At 52.4% G+C, this 19,516-nt stretch overlaps 6 protein-coding genes and 2 non-coding genes across 8 annotated transcripts; 1 reads left to right on the forward strand and 7 right to left on the reverse strand.

Annotated features, from left to right (window-relative positions):
• Positions 1-990: 990 nt before the first annotated feature.
• On the reverse strand, positions 991-1,072 carry STEHIDRAFT_t177. The gene has a single exon. It is a non-coding gene; the product is annotated as a tRNA-His (tRNA).
• Positions 1,073-1,437: 365 nt separating this feature from the next.
• On the reverse strand, positions 1,438-4,030 carry STEHIDRAFT_158041 (MFS general substrate transporter; the record flags this gene model as incomplete). Its single annotated transcript, XM_007305408.1, has 13 exons — positions 1,438-1,754; positions 1,866-2,020; positions 2,113-2,293; positions 2,365-2,462; positions 2,538-2,634; positions 2,710-2,799; positions 2,882-2,953; positions 3,035-3,075; positions 3,165-3,186; positions 3,260-3,318; positions 3,393-3,415; positions 3,529-3,721; positions 3,894-4,030. The coding sequence occupies 13 exons, from the start codon at positions 4,028-4,030 to the stop codon at positions 1,438-1,440; spliced, it is 1,485 nt and encodes a 494-aa protein (XP_007305470.1).
• A 1,378-nt stretch (positions 4,031-5,408) lies between these two features.
• On the reverse strand, positions 5,409-5,517 carry STEHIDRAFT_t176. The gene has a single exon. It is a non-coding gene; the product is annotated as a tRNA-His (tRNA).
• Positions 5,518-5,998: 481 nt separating this feature from the next.
• STEHIDRAFT_169351 (actin 1) lies at positions 5,999-7,658 on the reverse strand (the record flags this gene model as incomplete). Its single annotated transcript, XM_007305409.1, has 9 exons — positions 7,614-7,658; positions 7,508-7,544; positions 7,441-7,446; positions 7,355-7,382; positions 7,230-7,298; positions 6,572-7,168; positions 6,447-6,518; positions 6,102-6,385; positions 5,999-6,009 (listed from the first exon to the last, which is right to left on the reverse strand). The coding sequence occupies exons 1-9, from the start codon at positions 7,635-7,637 to the stop codon at positions 5,999-6,001; spliced, it is 1,128 nt and encodes a 375-aa protein (XP_007305471.1). The 5' UTR covers positions 7,638-7,658.
• A 689-nt stretch (positions 7,659-8,347) lies between these two features.
• Positions 8,348-9,571, reverse strand: STEHIDRAFT_111993 (uncharacterized protein; the record flags this gene model as incomplete). Its single annotated transcript, XM_007305410.1, has 3 exons — positions 8,348-9,095; positions 9,197-9,277; positions 9,357-9,571. 3 exons carry the CDS (start codon positions 9,569-9,571, stop codon positions 8,348-8,350), a joined length of 1,044 nt encoding a protein of 347 aa, XP_007305472.1.
• A 1,823-nt stretch (positions 9,572-11,394) lies between these two features.
• STEHIDRAFT_169352 (uncharacterized protein) lies at positions 11,395-12,986 on the reverse strand (the record flags this gene model as incomplete). Its single annotated transcript, XM_007305411.1, has 4 exons — positions 11,395-12,523; positions 12,583-12,654; positions 12,726-12,820; positions 12,879-12,986. The coding sequence occupies 4 exons, from the start codon at positions 12,984-12,986 to the stop codon at positions 11,551-11,553; spliced, it is 1,248 nt and encodes a 415-aa protein (XP_007305473.1). The 3' UTR covers positions 11,395-11,550.
• A 3,072-nt stretch (positions 12,987-16,058) lies between these two features.
• Positions 16,059-16,797, reverse strand: STEHIDRAFT_30791 (uncharacterized protein; the record flags this gene model as incomplete). Its single annotated transcript, XM_007305112.1, has 3 exons — positions 16,059-16,128; positions 16,212-16,565; positions 16,625-16,797. Coding segments are annotated over 3 exons (597 nt in total), but the record flags the coding sequence as incomplete, so codon positions are not given.
• Positions 16,798-16,990: 193 nt separating this feature from the next.
• On the forward strand, positions 16,991-19,261 carry STEHIDRAFT_169354 (uncharacterized protein). The gene is made up of 3 exons (XM_007305412.1): positions 16,991-17,206; positions 17,293-17,485; positions 17,635-19,261. The coding sequence occupies exons 1-3, from the start codon at positions 17,117-17,119 to the stop codon at positions 18,855-18,857; spliced, it is 1,506 nt and encodes a 501-aa protein (XP_007305474.1). The 5' UTR covers positions 16,991-17,116; the 3' UTR covers positions 18,858-19,261.
• The last annotated feature ends 255 nt before the right edge of the window (positions 19,262-19,516 follow it).

The raw sequence follows: 19,516 nt of genomic DNA on the forward strand, positions 1-19,516 counted from the left end.
CGGGGACGTCTTCTCTGTGATCACCCGTGGATGACGGCGAATGACCTTCCTGGAGAAGGTCGAGGTGTCGACGGCTGGTGAACCTATTCAAATGTAATGTCCAGGCTTGAATAGAGATTCAAGAGTGGACGCGCGTTCTGGTGCAAGTGTGATAGCTATCACAGGTGCGATCTGCCGTGTTCTAAGAAGCCTTGCTTCTAGGTCAAAGGTCTGGTGTAGTGGCGATTCTACACAGTCAGAGGTTCTTGATATCGATAAGGGAAGCTAGTCCTGTTGAAAGGACTAGTTCAAGTACGAGTAGATAGACGAGGTAAGTCAGAGATGAATAGGTTAAAGAACTCCCCTCTACTAGGGTCGTCCTTATATAGTACATACATGCGCAGCCGCAGGAGGCTATGAATCCTATAAGTAAGTCAGACTGAGTCGTCCTCGTACTGTGCCCCAGTCCGTAGTCGCGGCGGAAACCTATACCTAATAAATATAGTACAAGCCTATGCAAGGCTATGAAGCACAGTCCAAGGCTATGAGAAGCTATGTAGTCCGTAGTCGAGAATACGAAAGGAGTCGAGACACGTCTACAGGTCCATGGAATGTTCATCAACCGGCCATATGAGTGGATGATGTGTATGTAGTTAAATAAAAAGAAACTGAGACTGCACATCCGCGTCTCCTGCGGTATCAGACATGTCGAGCAGAATAGAAGACGAAAAATATAGTCCATAACAAACACCTTGATGATTCAAACGCAGATGATAACCCAGGACAAGTAGGAGTGCATTGGAGCCTTGTGTGGCGCCACTTGAGAGGACCGCTCGTGTCGTCAACAAATAGTAAGACTGGCCGATTGTACCTTGACAGGGAAGCTGACGACATTCTAGAAACCCCTCACCCGAAGCTTGGTGTGCAGCGTCTGTGAGCCGTTTGCAGTGTTCCACCGACACAAAGGAGAGCTCTATGTGGAGAGAGCAAAAAAGGCTTGACCAGCAATGATGTCCCTAGCCGGAGTCGAGCCGGCGGCTTCACGGATTGGCGACGCCACAACGTGATGATTTAACCACTAATCGATAGGGACTTGAAAGGGTCCGCAACCTAGTCAACATTACTACTCAAGATAATTCTGAGTCAAATATCAATTGTCTTCCTCTCCTCAAGGCCTCATCGGCCTCAATTGCAACTCCCTACCGTCGCGAGCAATGAATCATGTTGAATGGGATATCAGCGGAACGCATGCGTGTATGCGACACAATGTGAAGGTAAGCACTTTTGTTCTTACCTTGACTTGCCAAGCTGAAACGTCCTCCCATATCCCCGGAGTCAAGAGTGACGAATCCAGCAGATCTATACAGTTTGCGTGTTAAACATCAATATAAGCGTAAAAAGACATGAATCCATCGAGAAGTGCCCTCCTCCCCATTCACCCTGAAATTACACCCTCCCCTAAACAGGACTCTTCTCATTCTCATTCCTGCTCTCATCCTCCTCATACCCCAACTTCTTCGCGTCAGCCTCACTTTCCACGCTCCCCTCCTTGCCCAAGTCGATACCGATCCGGTTATCCACACCCTCCTTCCCGAGGTCTTTGATGACCATCCATGCGGGCGGGATGGAGATGACGAAGAGGCCGACGTTGAGGCCGATGGAGATCCAGTCGGATGAGTCTGTGGATTTGATGCCGTAGGCGACGGCTTGGCCAGCGCATTCGACGCCACGGAGGGAGCCGGTGATGTAGGAGAGGGTGTTCATGTCGCTGGAGACTGTGCCATTCAAGTTCAAACGTTCGTTTGATAGGACGTATCATACACACAAATACGGAAGGCAGTCAGTTTGGGGGAATAGGGATTAAGGGCGAGAGAGGTAGGACGTACGGAAGCTGACCATCCAGTAGAGTGAGCTCTGAGTGGCCATCGTCGTGAACTCGAACATGATCTGGGGCGCCCACATCCGGCCGAACTCCTTGTCCGACCAGTCGAGCGAAGGCTGATTGTCCTCAAGCCATTTCGTAATCACTGCAGTCCAGATCCTGCCGAAATTCCATGGTCAGTTACTCCACTACTGAATAGCTGCTAGCCCCTCCGCCAGAAACCGATTGGATGAGGAGGTGTAGATACGCACCACAGGCCCAAGTTGAGACTCATCAAGAAGATGAACGACCATCTCGCCTTTTGGTTCTTCGTCAGCTTGGGATAGTCGAGGAAGTAACCGATCGCGAGACCACCGATGATATCGCCGAATGGGGAGACGAAGGCGGTGAGTGCGCGGGTGCGGACGTTGAAGTACTGAGTTTCGAGGGTTCCTGTTTTATCAAGCCAATCATAGGGTAAGCAGGTCGGAGGGGAGAATAGATAGAGGGAAAGAGGTTCGCACCGATGTAAGAGCCATAGAACCAGGAAGTGAAGAAAAGAGGGAAGAGGAGCCACATCTTCGGGTGCGAGACGACAACGAACCACTCCTTCATTGATCGCCTATTGTGTTCATTCACAATTCATCACGTCCAGGCATCAGCATAACCGCTGAATATATAGAAGAGGTGGACGCACCGGAAGGAGGTCTTACGGAACACGACCGATTTTCCGTCGATTCGTTGCACCTTCTTGGGTGGAGAAAGGTTGATCGCGATGAAAGGTCCAGCGCACACTATATGACGAGTTACGCAAGGTCAGCCACTACGCACATATCGTGGTTAGAGAGGGGAGAAAAGAACAGACTTACTGATGCCAATGATGACGAGGTACGTTTTCAATGATACTCCTCCGCTTGAATTCGTCCCGAAGTTGACACCAAAGATGATGGCACCGCCAACTACAGTTTTTGTCAGTTCGTTGATAAGACGGAGGGAGGAATGTTGAATTAGCAAGGGTGGGGATCGAGAAACAGTACGCACCGACTGGTGCTGCGGAACGCATGAACACCCAAAGGGAGAGCATGCGACCACGGCGGGACGGTTCGGGATACGCTAGAGGTTCAAGTGAAACAGGTCGAAGTCTCAGTAAATACGTGGTGAACCAAAGATGCATTTCAGCGGAGAGAAAATTACCTGTGATAATAGCACCTTCCACAGCGTACATCAGACCATCCCTGTTTTCCAAATTCACGCAGACGAAACATTCGGTCAGGAAACATGTACTGGAGATTGCAAAAAACGGTATGGCGCAAATACAACGTACGTGATACCAGAATAAATTGAACCTGGAAAAAGCATCAGATTAGATCCTTTCTTGTGGTTATGGTTCAAAAAGTGAGATATGAGTGTGGCACATACCAAGCATTAGGAACCATTGAGTTCCGTTTTTGCTGTTCAGGTACAGGCTGCCAGCGTAGCTATACAACCAACGGGCAACCATATCAGGATGTTGACCCCTTCCACTAAACTGGCGATAGAAGCAGTGACGTACATGATATCACCAGTTGTCGAGATCTGCGGATGGAAATCATTCAAAAATCATAAATCAGAGCTATTCTTCCCTATCGCACTATCTCCTGCTCCACTCCGCAGGGAGGATCTCGAGCGAAGCAAAGAGAGATACGCACAATCAAAGACTTCCTCAGTCCGATTTTCGAAACCAGTATTCCACCACAGATGCACATGAAGGCCATGAAGACGTAGCCGGCCGCGGCGGTCGCGTTGGCGTACCAGGGTGTGGCGAGACCACCGGCACCGAGGGAGTTGAGAGCGTTGTACATCCCGGGTGAGCAGAAGAAGACACCTCCGACGATGAGGATCCTGTTTCCGTCACGGGATGATATGAGTACATGAACGAAAATTACGCAGAAAGTGGAGGTAAATATTGAGAGAGAGCATCCCGAGAATGCAGCTGGTATGCATTTATCGGTTCCCCGGAGTAGTAGTAGAGCGACTCATGCCGTTGAGTGTGTGACAAAGACATAATACGCACTGTGTGAGCGTCGATCTGTACCAGTGTGGTTTTATCACGACCTGTTCCTCCTCCCCTTCGGTGGCGTGAACATGAACCGGCGCGGCGCCACCCTTGCGGATGGCGGGAAGCTCGGGAATGACTTCTGCTTCGGACATCTTGACAGGGCGGATGTCGATAAACAAGTTTGTTTATGTGAGCGACTTGTCCTATGAAATTACAGAAAGTGAATGGGGGAATGGATAAAGTCAGCATGTACATCTAGTAAACCGACTTGACTAGCAGGGAAGAATGAGGAGCGTACCGAAGACAGCAACAAGCAGGGAGCTGAGCTTGAGGGAATGCCGACTGTTAGAGCAGAAGAAAAAACCCGCCCGCGCAAGGAATCATTGCTGCTCTTTATACAAGAGCCGTATGGCAGAGCTGGCCATGGGCTGCCCGGAAGGATGTAGATAACGAGAAACCACCAGACACCACTGTCAAGTGGTGGATATGATAGGCATCCATCTTCCGGTTCTGTTTCTCTAAGTTTGTATCAACATCATCGGGTCGACCATTGGTCCTGGGAAGGTGAAAAAGGTGCCACAAGGAGGAACGCAGTCCACAGATAAGACTCAAGCTTGAGCAAGATAGGCCCCGCGCGTCCGGCGGAAACATCTCTTCCTTCACACACACCGTCACGACGAAGGCCTCATTCACCGCATAAATGGCCAGTCTTCGTAAAGAATGTGTAGATGAACATGCGCATAAGTACTCGAAACGACGAAACGTACGACTGAGACTCACCTTCAACACAGAGCGCTCAGCCCGACGTTTTAGCCACGCTGCTTTCGCCGAGTCGGCCATGGCAAACTAGCTCTCCGCGTCTCGAACCGTACAAAAAAAAGTTGGCCCTTCCTAGCCCCGCTGCCGTTGTTCCTCTCGACCCGGGGTAAACTGGGGTAAATGGTGCCTTGTCGTGAGTCGATGCTTTGCCGGGAGCAGTCGGATATGTTGAAGAACGTCGTCCAACAGCTCAACCGCTCAAACTTCGACAAAAGTCTCCGAGTCCGCCAGACAGAGTGATCCTTGCGCCAGTCGGATGAACGGTTGGCTACTCTGCTCTAGGAGACTACCGAGTCCTTGCAGCAGTCAAAATCATCAAGATGCTTGGATAGGTACTATTCGGCTGAGGTTGTGTCCTGTACATTGGTGTCAATGAAATACTGTTTGGACCTGGATGATGCTCGAACTGGCGGGGTATCCTGCTGGAGATGTAGTTATATGTAGAGAGAGAAATGAAAGAAAATCATCCGTGTTGGGGTTTATCAGGATTGAGCATGATCGTCAAAGATGATTGTAATTGCGCTACTAGTAGCCAATTTATTCTTCGACAAGGAGACGAGCGAATAGGGTCGATGACTGCTCAAGCGCTCAGCCATGCACTCGTTCAAGTTCCTACTGACACCACAGCCTCGACTTCCTCACAAAAAGAAAAGAAATCCCACATAGACTTCCTTCAGTGGCTAAAAAAACAGTTCTACACCTTTATGGATATGTCCCTAGCCGGAGTCGAGCCGGCGGCTTCACGGATTGTAGGAATATGTGGAAACCATGGAACATCGAGGACCACAACGTGATGATTTAACCACTAATCGATAGGGACTTGGGGAACCAGTTTCTGTGAGCATTGCAGAGGAGGGTGCATGTACTTCCCCAAGAGCCGGTACTTACCCACACACAGCGGAGGATTTGTTGCGGAAACCCTCCCTCCGGGACAACCAAGTATCCCAGTAGCCCATTGCCCTTCGCTCCTTACCCCGAGTGTGCACAACGACCTACGCGTTGAAACTACCACCGCGTTGTAAATGTAGTAGGTATTGCCAACAGGCACAAATCACACCGTAGGTATTAATTCGTTCATTCAATTCCTCATTTCATTTCATTCCACGACATCCACACGAACGTTATGAACACTGAACAAAGAGATCTCGAGACGGTAAGAAAGAGGCACGGGAAGGGGAACCAAAACAAACTAGCGTAGGTAGTAGAGGGTAACGGTGATCTGAACATTCGTGGGAGGGTAGGAGGAGAGGGGCAGAATCCGAAAGCACCAGGCGAGGCCGTCGCTTCTTTGGCGTTTGCGCTTAGAAGCACTCTGCAATGATGAGCAGATATAGTCAGTGAATGTTCTCACCCAACGCAGCAGAGAGGGAAGAATGCTAGAGAAAGACGGAAGGGAATACGCACTGCGGTGGACAATACCCGGCCCAGACTCATCGTACTCCTGCTTCGAGCACCAGAGGTTCTGGAAGGTGGAGAGCGAGGCAAGAATGGAACCACCGATCCAGACAGAGTACTTCCTCTCAGGGGGAGCAACGATCTTGACCTTCATGCTCGCCGGCGAGAGCGAGGTGAGCTCCTTCTGCATACGGTCGGCAATACCGGGGAACATGGTGGTACCACCGGAGAGGACGACGTTGCCGTACAGGTCACGACGGATATCGAGATCGCACTTGAAGATGGAGTTGTAGCTGTGTAAAGGAAGATGAAGTGAGTGGAGGGCGTTTGAGAGGAGAAGAATATGAGGCTCACGTCGTCTCGTGAATACCGGCAGCTTCGAGACCAAGGAAGGCTGGCTGGAAGAGGGCCTCAGGAGCACGGAATCTAAACAGTGATTTCAGCGAGTAGCCCCTGATGGTACGAACAGAGGTACGCACCGTTCGTTACCGATGGTGATAACCTGTCCATCGGGCAATTCATAGGACTTCTCGAGGGCAGAAGACTGAGCGGCAGTCTGGAGCTCCTGCTCGAAGTCGAGAGCGACGTAGCACAACTTCTCCTTGATGTCCCTGACGATTTCACGCTCGGCGGTGGTGGTAAATGGGTAACCACGTTCCATCAAGTTCTTGATCAAGAAGTCGGTCAAGTCACGACCGGCAAGATCGAGACGGAGGATGGCGTGGGGGAGTGCGAAACCTTCGTAGATGGGGACGGTGTGGGTAACACCATCACCGGAGTCGAGCACGATACCGGTGGTACGACCAGAGGCGTAGAGGGAGAGCACGGCCTGGATGGCGACGTAGAAGGCGGGTGCGTTGAACGTCTCGAACATGATCTGGGTCATCTTCTCACGGTTAGCCTTGGGGTTCAGGGGAGCCTCAGTGAGTAGGACGGGGTGCTCCTCAGGGGCGACACGGAGTTCGTTGTAGAAGGTGTGATGCCAAATCTTCTCCATGTCGTCCCAGTTGGTGACGATACCGTGCTCAATGGGGTACTTCAACGTGAGGATACCACGCTTCGATTGAGCCTCGTCACTGAAGAATGATGCGCGATCAGTATTAGCACAGAACGCGGTGCAGGCGCTGAATAGCATACCCGACGTAGGAGTCTTTCTGACCCATACCAACCATCACACCCTGGTGACGGGGACGACCGACGATGGATCTATTGGGACATCACTGAGTGGGGATGTTTTGAACAATGAGTGTAGAAAAACGCACGGGAAGACGGCACGGGGAGCGTCATCGCCTGCACCAAAACATTGTTATTAATCGACTCTTACCACGTCAGCGGGGAAGAGTCTTACCGGCAACTACACAAGAGAAATGTCTGATCAGCGAGCGAAGCTTTTAGCGCAAGAGAATGCTACTTACAGCCAGCCTTGCACATGCCGGAACCGTTGTCGATGACCTAGATGGGAGTAGCAGTCGCATCAGCTTCCCTATACCTCGTCGAAAGGGGCACAAACGAAATACTCACGAGAGCAGCGACCTCATCCTCCATTTTGGCAGATCAAGTAGTTGGTGGGGTGAAGAAAGTAAAAAGTGAGTAGAGACGCGAAAGCTGGACGTAGGAGGTCGAGGGAGATGATAGGATTCAAGATAAACGCGTCGCCGGATTATAAGCCGATGATCGATGCGTACAGCCCGAGGCGATGCGCGCAGCACGACGGGCGAAGACGACGCCGACGATGACGAGGCGCGCATACGAAGTAATGGGGTCATTGTCGTCAGCAACGGCGTCGACGATGAGGACGACGATGAGGACATACCGAGTTTGACGAGAGAGAGAGCAACGGCGTGGGCAAAGGGCGAATTGGCACGAACCCACTTCGAGGCGGGCCCTATTTAGGGCAGGCGGATTCGTCACAGACGTCACGTCACCTCCCCCGGAGGCGGAGGATGCCCTCCTCGTCCGCGATCACCTAAAACGAGCGCGGCGTTTTACGCACTGCTGCCCAGTCTTTACCGTGTTTGACATTGCTCATCGGCTCACGAACAGGCCGGAAATTTGTGCGGATTTTTTAGTCGATCTGCCCCCAATACTGAAAGGGCCCGCGTCGAATAGTAAACGATAAAGTTGGCAATAATATGGCATTGCCCCATGAGCACAGTACGCAAAGCATACAGGATTAAATAAAGAGCATAGGGCATACTGTACATAAATTTCCGGGTTTAAAATGGCATCAAGAGTCCAGAATTTGGTGGCCCTACTCATGCGAATAGCTGCTTCTTGCTGCGGTCGAATGTAGGCTCGGGTGTGCTCATGCTCGTCGAAGTAATACCAGTGAACGACTCAGGCGGAGGCGGAGGCGATTGCACAACCAGAGGGGATGACGATCCAGTGTTTCCCGTAATGGTGGGTATATATGGTGGAGAAGATGACCGCGACGACGGGAAAGAGATCCTGCGAGAGCGAAGAGTCGGTACAGAGCTGGCACTATATTCGAAGAAGCTCGTGATCGACGAGTCCAAGGAGTCGGAGGAGTCGGAGCGAGGTGTATTCAGAGAGGCCTGAGGGCAGAGGCTCGGTGTAGAATGTACGGTGTCTTCGAGGGAGTTCAATACGGGAGAGCTTGGACTTGAAGACGATATGAGCGCAAGCGGAGAGCCGGAGGCAGAAGCAGCACTGGATGACTCGAGGTGAGATGAAGTAACAGTGGATGGCGCTTCGGTCGGTAGTATCGCAGGCTTGGTCGAGATGTGCACTCTTCGAGCTTTTTGAAGGTTGGCAACCCTCGCTGCAGCCACTCGCTTCGCATCGTCCAAGAGTGTCGTTGACTCTACCTTTCTCCGTTTCGTGGTCTCTGGCGTCGCCCTTCCTTTGTAATCCGGCCGGTGATGAGGTTTTTGGCTGTGGACTCTCTGCATGTGACGGGTTCGTGCGGCCGTATCAACCCATCTCCAAGTACAACCATCACTTGCGAGTGGGCATGGCTGGTCAACTTTGGAGCGTTCACAGCTATAAGGAAATAAGTATACGGTCAGTAGGGCTTCGGAGATGAACTGTCGAATAATATGCAGGGGCGCTAGATGGAACGAGGGGGAGACAAGAGTGCTTACTGTGCCGTCAGGTAGTGAATCTTGAGATTGCTGGGTTGAGCGCTTTTGTGATTGCATCCAGAGAATGTGCAGACAAATTTTCTGTGATATCAAAAGTTGGATGCAGTTTAGTTTAGTCGAAGATTGACAGAGACAGAACGGTTGACTTTGAGGAACGCACTTCTTCTCAGCCTCCTCGGGCCTGTGTATAACCAGGTGATGTCGTCGTTGGTCCCTCGGTGATCTATATATGTTGGAACAGTCCGGACAAGGAAAATCCCTACTACTCTTCTGGGATTTCCTCTGGGGTTCCTTGGGATATTCTCCCAAGGGAATGTATGTCGGGATTGGCAAGGCTTGGAGAATGAACTCGGGGCTTAACTCGGGATGGGACATTATGGGCTGGAGGATTGCTGAAGTGGTGAGCGAGAGCGATGTGAGCAGAGGAGACGGGCTGGTTGCGGGGTGGATCAAGATGGACAGAGCACGTACGGCGTTATATATTGTGGCACACACAGGATCATTTTGACGTAATGTGCCAAAGGCAGGGCGACTAGACACTAGGCAACCTGGCACGTACAATCTTCGATCGAGACCCGAGAACAAAGCGAGGGCCGTAAATGGCGAATATTCACTGCGTAATCTATTAATAGAGCCACAACTTCATGGAGACGATCATAAAAGAGAACAAAGCTCGAATCGTTTGCGCGTGCTCTAAAGGTGTTTATGCCGGCGACAAAAAGCGAACCGATGCCGACACGCTCCATTTGAGCTTTGTGTGCGTTGTCTTGAACACCTTCCTTCTTTCCTTCCTTCCTTGAGGCAGAATGCTTTGTTCTAGCGGGAGATCGAGGCTGCCCTTGCTGAATTGTATCTAGATGTATTACGGTCGTACTGCCAGTGATGAACTATAGGCCTTGCAAGCACTCGTGGAATCGAAAACTAGCTGGCTAGTAAGGATGTAAACAGCAAGTAAACAGGCTAGTTGAACTGCCAAGAGAGACTCTGAGAAATCAAGTGAAAGCTTTCACGTTAGACACAGACGTGGATCAGTTATCTTCTTAATCGGACACACATTAGACAAGAACAAAGTGGACGTTGTTGGCAAGTCGTTGAGGTCGTGGTGGTAGCCAAGAGCAGGACCGGTAACCAGAGTTGTGAGTTTGAAGTTGAATTGAACAAAAGAACGATGCAGTCACGTGCTGCTCTTTGTGGCACCTCGAGAGTTGTGTCCACAGGGTTAAGAATCAGGATTCCGATTCGGATGTATGTACTAGTACTAACGGTAGCTCAGCGTCGTTTCTTAAACAAGCGGATAGGAAGAGATGGCGAGAGTCCGGCGAACTAATTCTCATAGCGATTGTACTTATGGCTTGGCCTTTGCTTGCTGGCAGTCTTGACTCGGAGGGCAGGGCAAGCCTGACTGGCAGAGCGTACTAAGAAGAACGACATGATGATGATGAGAACGATGAGTGTTTTGGGCCATCGAAGGAACCTTCGAGAATCGGAAGTGTATCAAACCGCCGAGTTGGATGGCATGCAGGGGGTGGGACGGTATGATGGGGTTCCAATTGTGGGCGACAATTGTAAGTGATATACATTCAAACAACATTGAAACTGAGCAGTCACGGCAGGAGAAAATACAACGACTCGGACTCAGATGGTATCGTACAACAGACACCAAGTACATATGCCATGATACACAATTGACGGCGATGCAACGACAGTACGGGGAGTGAGCTGAAAAACAGACTGCCGCAATGATGCAAGGGGCGCGACGAGCAATGGAAAAGGAAAAGGAAAAGGAAAGCAAAAGGCAGCATAGAGGAGATGATACGAAAGCAGAGCGGGGGACAATACGAGAGCAAAGCTGGAGATGATACGAAAGCAGAGCGGGAGATGATAGTACGGCAGCAGAGCGAGAGATGGTAAGTAGTACGGAAGCAGAGCGGGAGATGATACGAAAGCAGAGAGGGGGACGATACCAAAGCAGAGAGGGGGACGATACCAAAGCAGAGCAGGGGACGATACGAAGGGCAGGCTCAAAACGAGGACGAGGACGAGCGGTAAGAGAGATAGCATGAGGATAGTCAGGAAAGCTAAGACGAGATGATAACACAGCCTTGGATAAAAGTACAAATATGTGAGAAGATAAAGATGTTGTAGACGAACGAGCTACCAGTATAGGTGCTTGGAAAGCAATAGAAAAGGGGGGCATGACGGGGAACGATGCGAGGATCAGGACACGAAGAAAACATTGCGGAAATGAAGCGAAGAGGAGAAGAAGGCAAGGGAAAACAGGTACCAGAACAGCAATCAATAAGAGAGAACACACCACAGGTGGCTGGTGGCGGGCGCGACAGACAATATGGCGACTAGTAGGTGTCATAGATCGATAGAGATCCCTCTATCGCACTTGAAGCAAGCTCGTAATTTGTCCAGCAGGAAGCCAAGAGCTCCTTGAGACTCCAGCTCGAAGGGTAGATGGCGGAGTTATAATTGGCTAGCCAATTTGCGACCCCGGCATTGGTGGACTGGTTGGTTGGGTGAGACACCCCAGCGGCCGAAGAGACTGCGTCTGTGTGGCCGAAGTTGGTGATGGAGGGGGAGTGGGACGTCGACGATGTTTCAGGGGCAGGCCACGATGACGTCCAGCCGCCGTTGTAAGTGAGATTGTCACGGTAGTCCGCGCTGTAGACCGGTTCGGCGAAACTAGGCTGGCTATCGTGGACGCCGTAGTCGTAGGTGACATCGAACGCGTCTTTCATGGCCCCCTGCCAGTCGAAGTTGACGTTCGCAAAGTCGTCTTGTGCGACCACCTGAGAGGAAGAAGCGAGGGGACTCTCGTCAATCTCTATCAGTCCGGCTTGAGTGATGGGCTCATAGGCCTGAGGTTCGGCAAGAGGATCGACCCTGGTGTCCGTATGGACTGGAGACGGAGTGGGGAGTGGGGAGGATGACGACGAAGAGGCCGAGGCACTGTGCCCGTCCAAGTTGACGTTCACGTATTGGTCGAGATCGAAGTTCGCAAGTTCGTCTTGTGCGCTCTCCTGCGAAGAAGAAGCGAGGGAGGGATCGTCAATTCCTGTCAGTCCAAGAGTATTGTGCCCGCCGTAGACCTGAGGTTCGGCGAGAGGCTCGGTGGGGACCGTATGGAGTGGGGACGGAGTACGAAGTGGAGAGGATGTCGACGACGAGGACGAGCTCGTCAACGAAGGCGTGGGGGAAGATGAGTTTGCTGGGAGATACTTTTTGCAACGCCCGGGCCGACTCTTATGCTTCGACAAGGCAGATGGGGAAGGGCCCTTGTAGGAACAGTGGGAGCACGCCCATTCTTGTTCTTTGGTGCTTCAAGAGACATTTAGAGTTAGTGACATTGCTCGATACAGCTGTCGCAAACTACGTACTGGGTGTTTTCGTGGACCTTTAGTTGGGCCTTCTGCGAACAGATGTGTTCGCAAAATTTACATTGATACCCCCTGCAGGCGAAAGGTAATGACGATGAGAAGTTTCCAGTATTAGCAGTCTAGTTCAGAAATTGATTACTGACAGAAAATTCGGGTCGTGATTTGCATTCCAGTGTCTGGTGAGACTCCCCTCGGAGGTATACACGAGCGCGCAGCCTAGCTCGGGGCAAGGGAATTTCTGTTGAGAGAGGTTTTGATCAGAGGATGCATATGAACCAAGGATGGAGCGAACGAACGCGTGAGGCTTCGACCTCTTGCTCCGACCTCTTCGCAGCGCGTCGGTTATATGTGAGGGGCTGTTCGCGTTGGGCTTTGGTCGTAGTGATGCGACGGACGGGGGGCATGGTGGAGGTTGATGGAGACGCGACTGAGATTGAAGTTGGTGGCGACGCGTGTGTCGGTGTCGATGGGGCACCGAAGATAAGGCGCGAGCAGGTGTCTCGCGATAAGGTGAAGTCTGAGGGGGAGGGGGGGCGAACAAATTATGTTCGGTGTGGTGGTCAGTCTGGAGAGGAGGAATGAGACGGACCAGTGCGCGTCGAGTTCCCCTTTATTTATACAGGGAACCCGCCATGCGGTTACGAGACCCCGTCCGACCAACGCACTTGAGCCACTCGTTGTTTGAAATCGACAGGCCAGATTGGTGGGGGAACTGAGGGATTCGACGCCATGTCGGGGTCTGAAGGACGGCGCTAAGCGACGTTGAACAAAGCAGCAGAGAAGACGCACGGCAACGCGCGAGACGACTTATGATGCGGAATCGGTTCTGGAGTCTTCTCAGCATGGGTAGACGCGCTCGTGTTCTTGTAAGCTGTGCCGACCCGAGGATGGCGAGGCAGGGGTGGTTTCGGTGGGAAGGATATAGCGGTTGAAAACGTGGGCGAGAGGCGTGAGACGAAGGCCCTGGCACGATATCTTGATAGCATCGCCCCAGATACGATATTCTTCTACAGGGAATAAAGAAATCTTAGATTTGATGGCACTGGAAGGCATACAGAAAGGACTTACGCGTCAACAGCAAAGATACATCCTCTCCTGAAGGACGACAGCGTAGAGGACAGTGACCAAGACTGCCAGCAGTCCACTCGTCGCATGCGCAAGCGGAAGCGTGGCCCGTCGCTATGCCACGCGATATGCGTGGACCCACAATGACAAACAACTTTTTGGTCAGCCAAATTCGCTTCTGTCGCGGGCCACATCTTGTCTAGAGCCTCACACCCGCCCATTCTTGACAACGGCCTATTTCCTACTAGGATATGAGGGGACGTATATGTGCTCGAAAGAAGTTTCCGCTTGGAGCGAGGCACACTGGGCTCCAGCGCAGAGCAAATGGAACGGCCATCTGATTGGACGCGCCGACGTTCGTCTTACCTCTTGTCCAGATATACGATCGTAGTCTTTCGCTCCCAGACAAAACACTTGTAGAATCAGCAATTGTCTCTGAGATTGGAGTATCGTACGCATGTCCATTGTCCGGACCTGTCCGGCAGCCCGATTTTTTTTTTTTTGCTCGACGACGGAGCGGGCCAAGCCAGTTGGTACTCACCGACGTTAAGATAACAGTACCCAGTCCTCACCTCTGATGAGAACTTGTGCTTACATCTACTGCCGTCGTCTACTACGCTCTGGCTGGCGGTCTTCATGTTGTCAAGTTGAACTTACCCCAACGTCGTGGCCCGCCGCGTCATCGTCAGTGCCACACCCCGGCCACGTGTTCAATCTCGAACATTCACTCGCCATCCGCTCGTTTCCTCGTGTCCTCGTTCATCCAACTTCCATCTACGACCTGGATTCCGACGTCGTTAGTGCTCACGGGCGCTCATAGAAGCTCTCTTGCATTGTTTGCAAGAATCAGGGTGATTGAAATTTTGATATTCGTCCATAGCTATCCTGATTCCTGTGGAACGAACCTCATGGTTCGGTGACCTTGAACAAAGGAGTGACTATCCAGAAGCACTAGTAGGCGAACCTGGATAGCATTGCCCTACGACTCTTCACTTTGAAGTGCAGGCACTTTCTTCCGTTTTGTTCCTTCTACGAACATTATCTCGAACCCCAGTTCGGCTGGGTCAGGGTAGTGTCAGCTTGCTCCTTCAACTTCAATCTCGAAGAAACCGAACCGGTGACCATTAAACTGTTTGTAGACGTTTCACACTTTGTAGGCCTCCTCGAGGAGGAGTGGCGTGGCAGTAGGCGAACCCGAATCGCATTGCCCTACGGCTCAACCTAGCTTTGACTTCAGGCACTTCGTATCCGTTTTGTTCCTTCTACGAACAATATCTCGCACCCCAGTTCGGCTGCGCCAGGGTAGTGCCAGCTTAGAAACCGAACCAGTGGGTATTAAGCCATTTGTAGACGTTTCGCACTTTGTAGGCCTCCTCGAGGACGAGTGGCGTGGTGGAAGAAGTGGCTCACTTTTTATCGATGAGCAAGCCTATCGTTCTGTATCAGGGGTTCTTGTGCACTAGCCTGTGGGCCGACTCCAGATGGTTGGTTCCCGCTCGCAAGTTGATCTTTGTTCCGACGAATAAACTCACGTATTCACTTTCTTATCTCGTTACGGCGTTGGTGAACATTTCGTTCCATGCATATGACGCGGCGTTGCGGCTTCCTTCCACGGCGAGGACTGCTCGGCACCACACTGGCATGAGTTGCGCGTACGCTATTTGAACAAAATTATTATATGTTGGTCGCTGTGAACGCACCAACCCCCACGCTTATAGAAGCGGCTGCCTTGCCGGCCCAATACAAAAACTAGCTTCAGTTTGAGTCACAACCAAAAGTAACCTGGTTAGCAAGGGCCCGGAACGGACTTGAGAGCTGCACCAATCACAATCGCATTGCATTGAAAACACAGCTAGAATTGAAGAGAACGATCAAACATACAATGCTCCATAACTTCGACGGTCGTGACCACCACGACGAGCCTACTTACCCTCGCCCTCACCCTTCATACTCATCTCAATAGCCCTCGCAATCGCCTCCTCCTCACTCATCTCCTCGTCTTCCCCAGGGGCTCCCCCTGCACCCGACTCTGCCGGGGCCATCTCCACATCCCCGGACCCCTCTTCTGAAGACATCGCCAACGCCTGCTGCAACAACGCATCTTCATCATCGTCCGACGCGGCTGCAGGTACCGTCGTCGTTGTTGCCGCCGCTGGTGTAGAAGATGCCGGTTCTGTAGCTGGTGCAGGGTCCGCTTGTGGGTGCTGCTGCTGCTGCGCCTGTCTCGCCTGTTCCTCCTCCATACTCATCCTCAGCGCCATAGCCAACTCCGGATCCAGAGTCGGGTCCACGCCGAACTCGAACCCGGCTCCGCCAGCACCAGCACCTGAACCGCCGGCAGCGGCGCCACCTGCAGCGGCGCCACCTGCAGTACCGTCTTGCATGGATTCGTCCGGAAGACCGGTTTCGCCTGCGAGGATGGGGGAGGAGAAGAGGATGTCGGAGATGAAGTGGGGACCTGGGGGGATGGAGACGTAGTGTCTGTGGTGGGAGAGGGAAGGTCAGGTCGTTAGTATACGTCCTGAGACTATAACGAATGACGAGGCTAGTGTTGAGTTACGCACGAGTTGTCACCACTATTGGCAGCCTCGACAAACGCTCTCATCATCTCCTGCCCAGGACCCTCAACAGCATCTCCAAACGCAATGACATCCACCGCGACGTTATTCTTCTTGAGCTTCTTCGCGAGCTTGATCAACGCCGGGGCGCCACCCTCGCCAGCGGCCTCTTCTATCGGTGAGCCGACGAAGAGCACGACACGTTGACGGAGGTTCTTGTTTTGGCGATGTTTGAGGGCGAGCTGGGCGATGGCAATGGCTGTTGGTATGGATGCTGAGCCGCCGATGCGGGATGAGGATGAGTGCAGTGCGGCGTGGATTTGACCGATTTCACGTGTATGGGTGACGAGGACTTCTGGGCTGGGGACGCGAGAGTATAAGTACAACAGACTTCACCCGCAAATAAGTTGAGTGCAGACCCTTTACCAGCCATGGTCATGACGCCGACCGTGTTCTCCGGGTTCGAGTTCACCTTCACGTCGAAGACAGTAGTGGCGGCTTCGCCCTGTGCAGTGAACCGTGTTGGAGCATAGTCGCCATTCCGCATGTATTCTGAGTTGTCTAGCACAATCACGGCGGCTTCGAGAGGCATGGTGGGCTACGTTGATAAAGAGTGGGTGTACAATGTTTGGGACGGTGTGCAGACGTATACAGTCAGGTTCAGAGACCTTCAGAGACGCGTCAGCGCGTACGCGTGCCCCCACGTGGCTGAGCGCGCTAAGTGGCGGTTTACGTGATCAGTTCCCTTTCGAAGCTGTCCGCTGGTGTGGCGTCTCCCCCGCGCTGTCGACAACGATGAGGAGCCACGGTCTCTGGTCCCCAAACGTCGCTGGCCAGACCATCAGCATCACTTGGGCGATGTTCCGTGAACTAGAGCTACAAACACGTGGGGTCCTTATAAGGCGTCTTTCATGCCCACAGACCGCATCGCAACACTTCCCACCCTTTGCATCTCTCTCTCCATTAGACTCACCATGGGTCGCTGGACGCAATACTCAGAGGTCTGTATTTTTTTCTTGCTATTTTCTCTGTATTTCACCCAACGGCGTTCTCATGCACGCGACATTAATTTACATACGGTGGTTAGGACCCGCACCGCCTGCCGGCCGGGGTAACCCGCACATCCTATGACGCAGACAGCGGTCGCTACACCTTCCAAGACACGAACGGCGAGACGTACTTCAGTCACCCAGAGCACGACTACGGTGAACTCATCCACGAGTCGCAGCTGAACAAGCCTGAACTGCAGCGCTCGAGGTCCGTCGGCGGAAAGATTTGTCGTGCGTATATATTCTATTCATTAAGTCAATGCCAAGACTTAACCATAACCCCTTATCACCTCTGTTCTGAACACCCTCTTCTTTGTCTCCCATCACTACTCTCCGGCTGCGCTTCTGACCTCCTGTTCTTTCCTGCACCCTGTTTCCAGGTCCGGCGTACGACAGACCTGTCATCTTTGCGGACGACTCTGACGAGGACAACGACCCTCGTCCTGTGCCGATCCTCGATACTCCACCCAAACGCCGCCGTTCCGCTAAGAACAGAGCATCTCCACCCCTTTCTGTGGCCACATCCGCATCCGCATCTCCATCTTCATCTTCATCTCCATCAGACTCGACATCAACTTTCCCGATACCCGCCTCTCCACCGACCCCTCCTTTATCCCCTTCCAACTCATCCCCCGAAGACCCCTTCGACTCGCCTTCAGACAACCGCACACCCTCCCCCGTCTCATCAACGTTCTCACCGACGTCTTCCAACTCACACGATACCCTCATGTACAATCACGACCGCACGCACGGCCATAACCTCCCGGCCCCCGTCGCGCGCAGTCCGGTGAAGAAACAGCTCAAGTTCGCCCCGCCGACTCCAGAACCATACCCGCATCACACACCACCACCCATCCACACCGCACCTCCACTACCTTCTATCCTACACAATCCCGGATCAGATTACATACCGCCCTCTTCCTCTTTCCAGAGCAACAACCCGTTTGCTAGCCCCGTCGAGGAATCGCATTTCGACTTGCCCGCGAGACCTGCTACGCCGCCGACCAAGTCCCAACACCACCACGCCGCTTCGTCGCCCACGAGCCCTTCGCAAGGCAGGAGCGGAGGCGGAGGCTCGACGTTCGCGGATATCCTGCCTTCACATCTTATTTCTCACGCATCGTCCGCCCACTCTGATCCCCCGAAGCACAAGGGCGGAGACCGAGATAGAGAGAGGGATAGAGATGGGCGGCAGCAGCACAGAGGCGGGGCTCCAGCCCCCGCGCCACCCCCAATCTCAACCTTCGCCGATATCCTCCCCTCGCATCTTATATCCTCCGCCGCACCGATCGACAATAGGCATAAGACATCCACCACCAAACAGCACCCGCACCCGCACCCTCAACCTCACGGTAGCGCTCCTAATCCTTCTTCGCCCGTCCGGCATGGTCAGAGTCAGAGTCATGGGGGCTGGCCGAGCGGTGTGGGGCAGAGCGAGTATGATGCAGATGCGAATAGGGCGAGGAGTCATAGTATGAAGGATGTGGGGAAGAAGGCGTTGGGTTTCCGGAATGCGGTCAGTGCGTTTAAGAGGCATGGGAAGAAGGGGAGTGACGAGGGCCCGGCGGGCGTGGGTGGGGGGTATGCTCCTATTCATGGTTGATGGACGGGGAGGGAGCGGCAGAGAAAGTATGTTGTAGAATTAGAGAAGGTGATGTTTGTTTGTGTGCTGTCATCGTTTGGATACTCCTTTTCTCCCCTTGCGATTGTCCATTGCTTCATCGTTTCGTTCCGGCTGGGTTCCGTCACATTTTCCTATTGAATTTTCATTGCTGTCTGTACTTACCACTCGCGACCTTCTCATTCATCTGTGCCATCTCATACATCTTGCCTCACACCTCATCTTATGCGCTCTTGTTTTGTCTGTATATATTCTTGGATTCTTCTTTCCCTTTTCCTTGCTCAACTTTTCGGTATGAAGTGTCAACTCATCGTCTCCTGCATCATCCTGTACATCTCGTCTCTCGCTGCTAGTGCAATACGATTACCCGTGCTCAAGTTCCATCGTCGTTGTTCTAGTGACCCTCTGTCAGAAAAGGTTTGTATATGATGTGTTTCACTTTTTCGGGACCACTGGCCAACCACTACTCATTTTTCGCATTTCGCCTCGCCCTTCCTCCCAAGGCTCCTGAAGCGCCCTGTTTGTCCATCTCAATCGCAACGATAGCTTTCTCGTACTTACGGTTCATTGTGCATGCAGCTTCGTCGTTTGGTTATATCACATCTTAAATCTCCGAACGAATTGTTCTGCAAACGGCCAGC

Source organism: Stereum hirsutum (assembly GCF_000264905.1).
Source record: "Stereum hirsutum FP-91666 SS1 unplaced genomic scaffold STEHIscaffold_9, whole genome shotgun sequence".
Taxonomy (NCBI): Eukaryota; Fungi; Basidiomycota; class Agaricomycetes; order Russulales; family Stereaceae; genus Stereum; species Stereum hirsutum.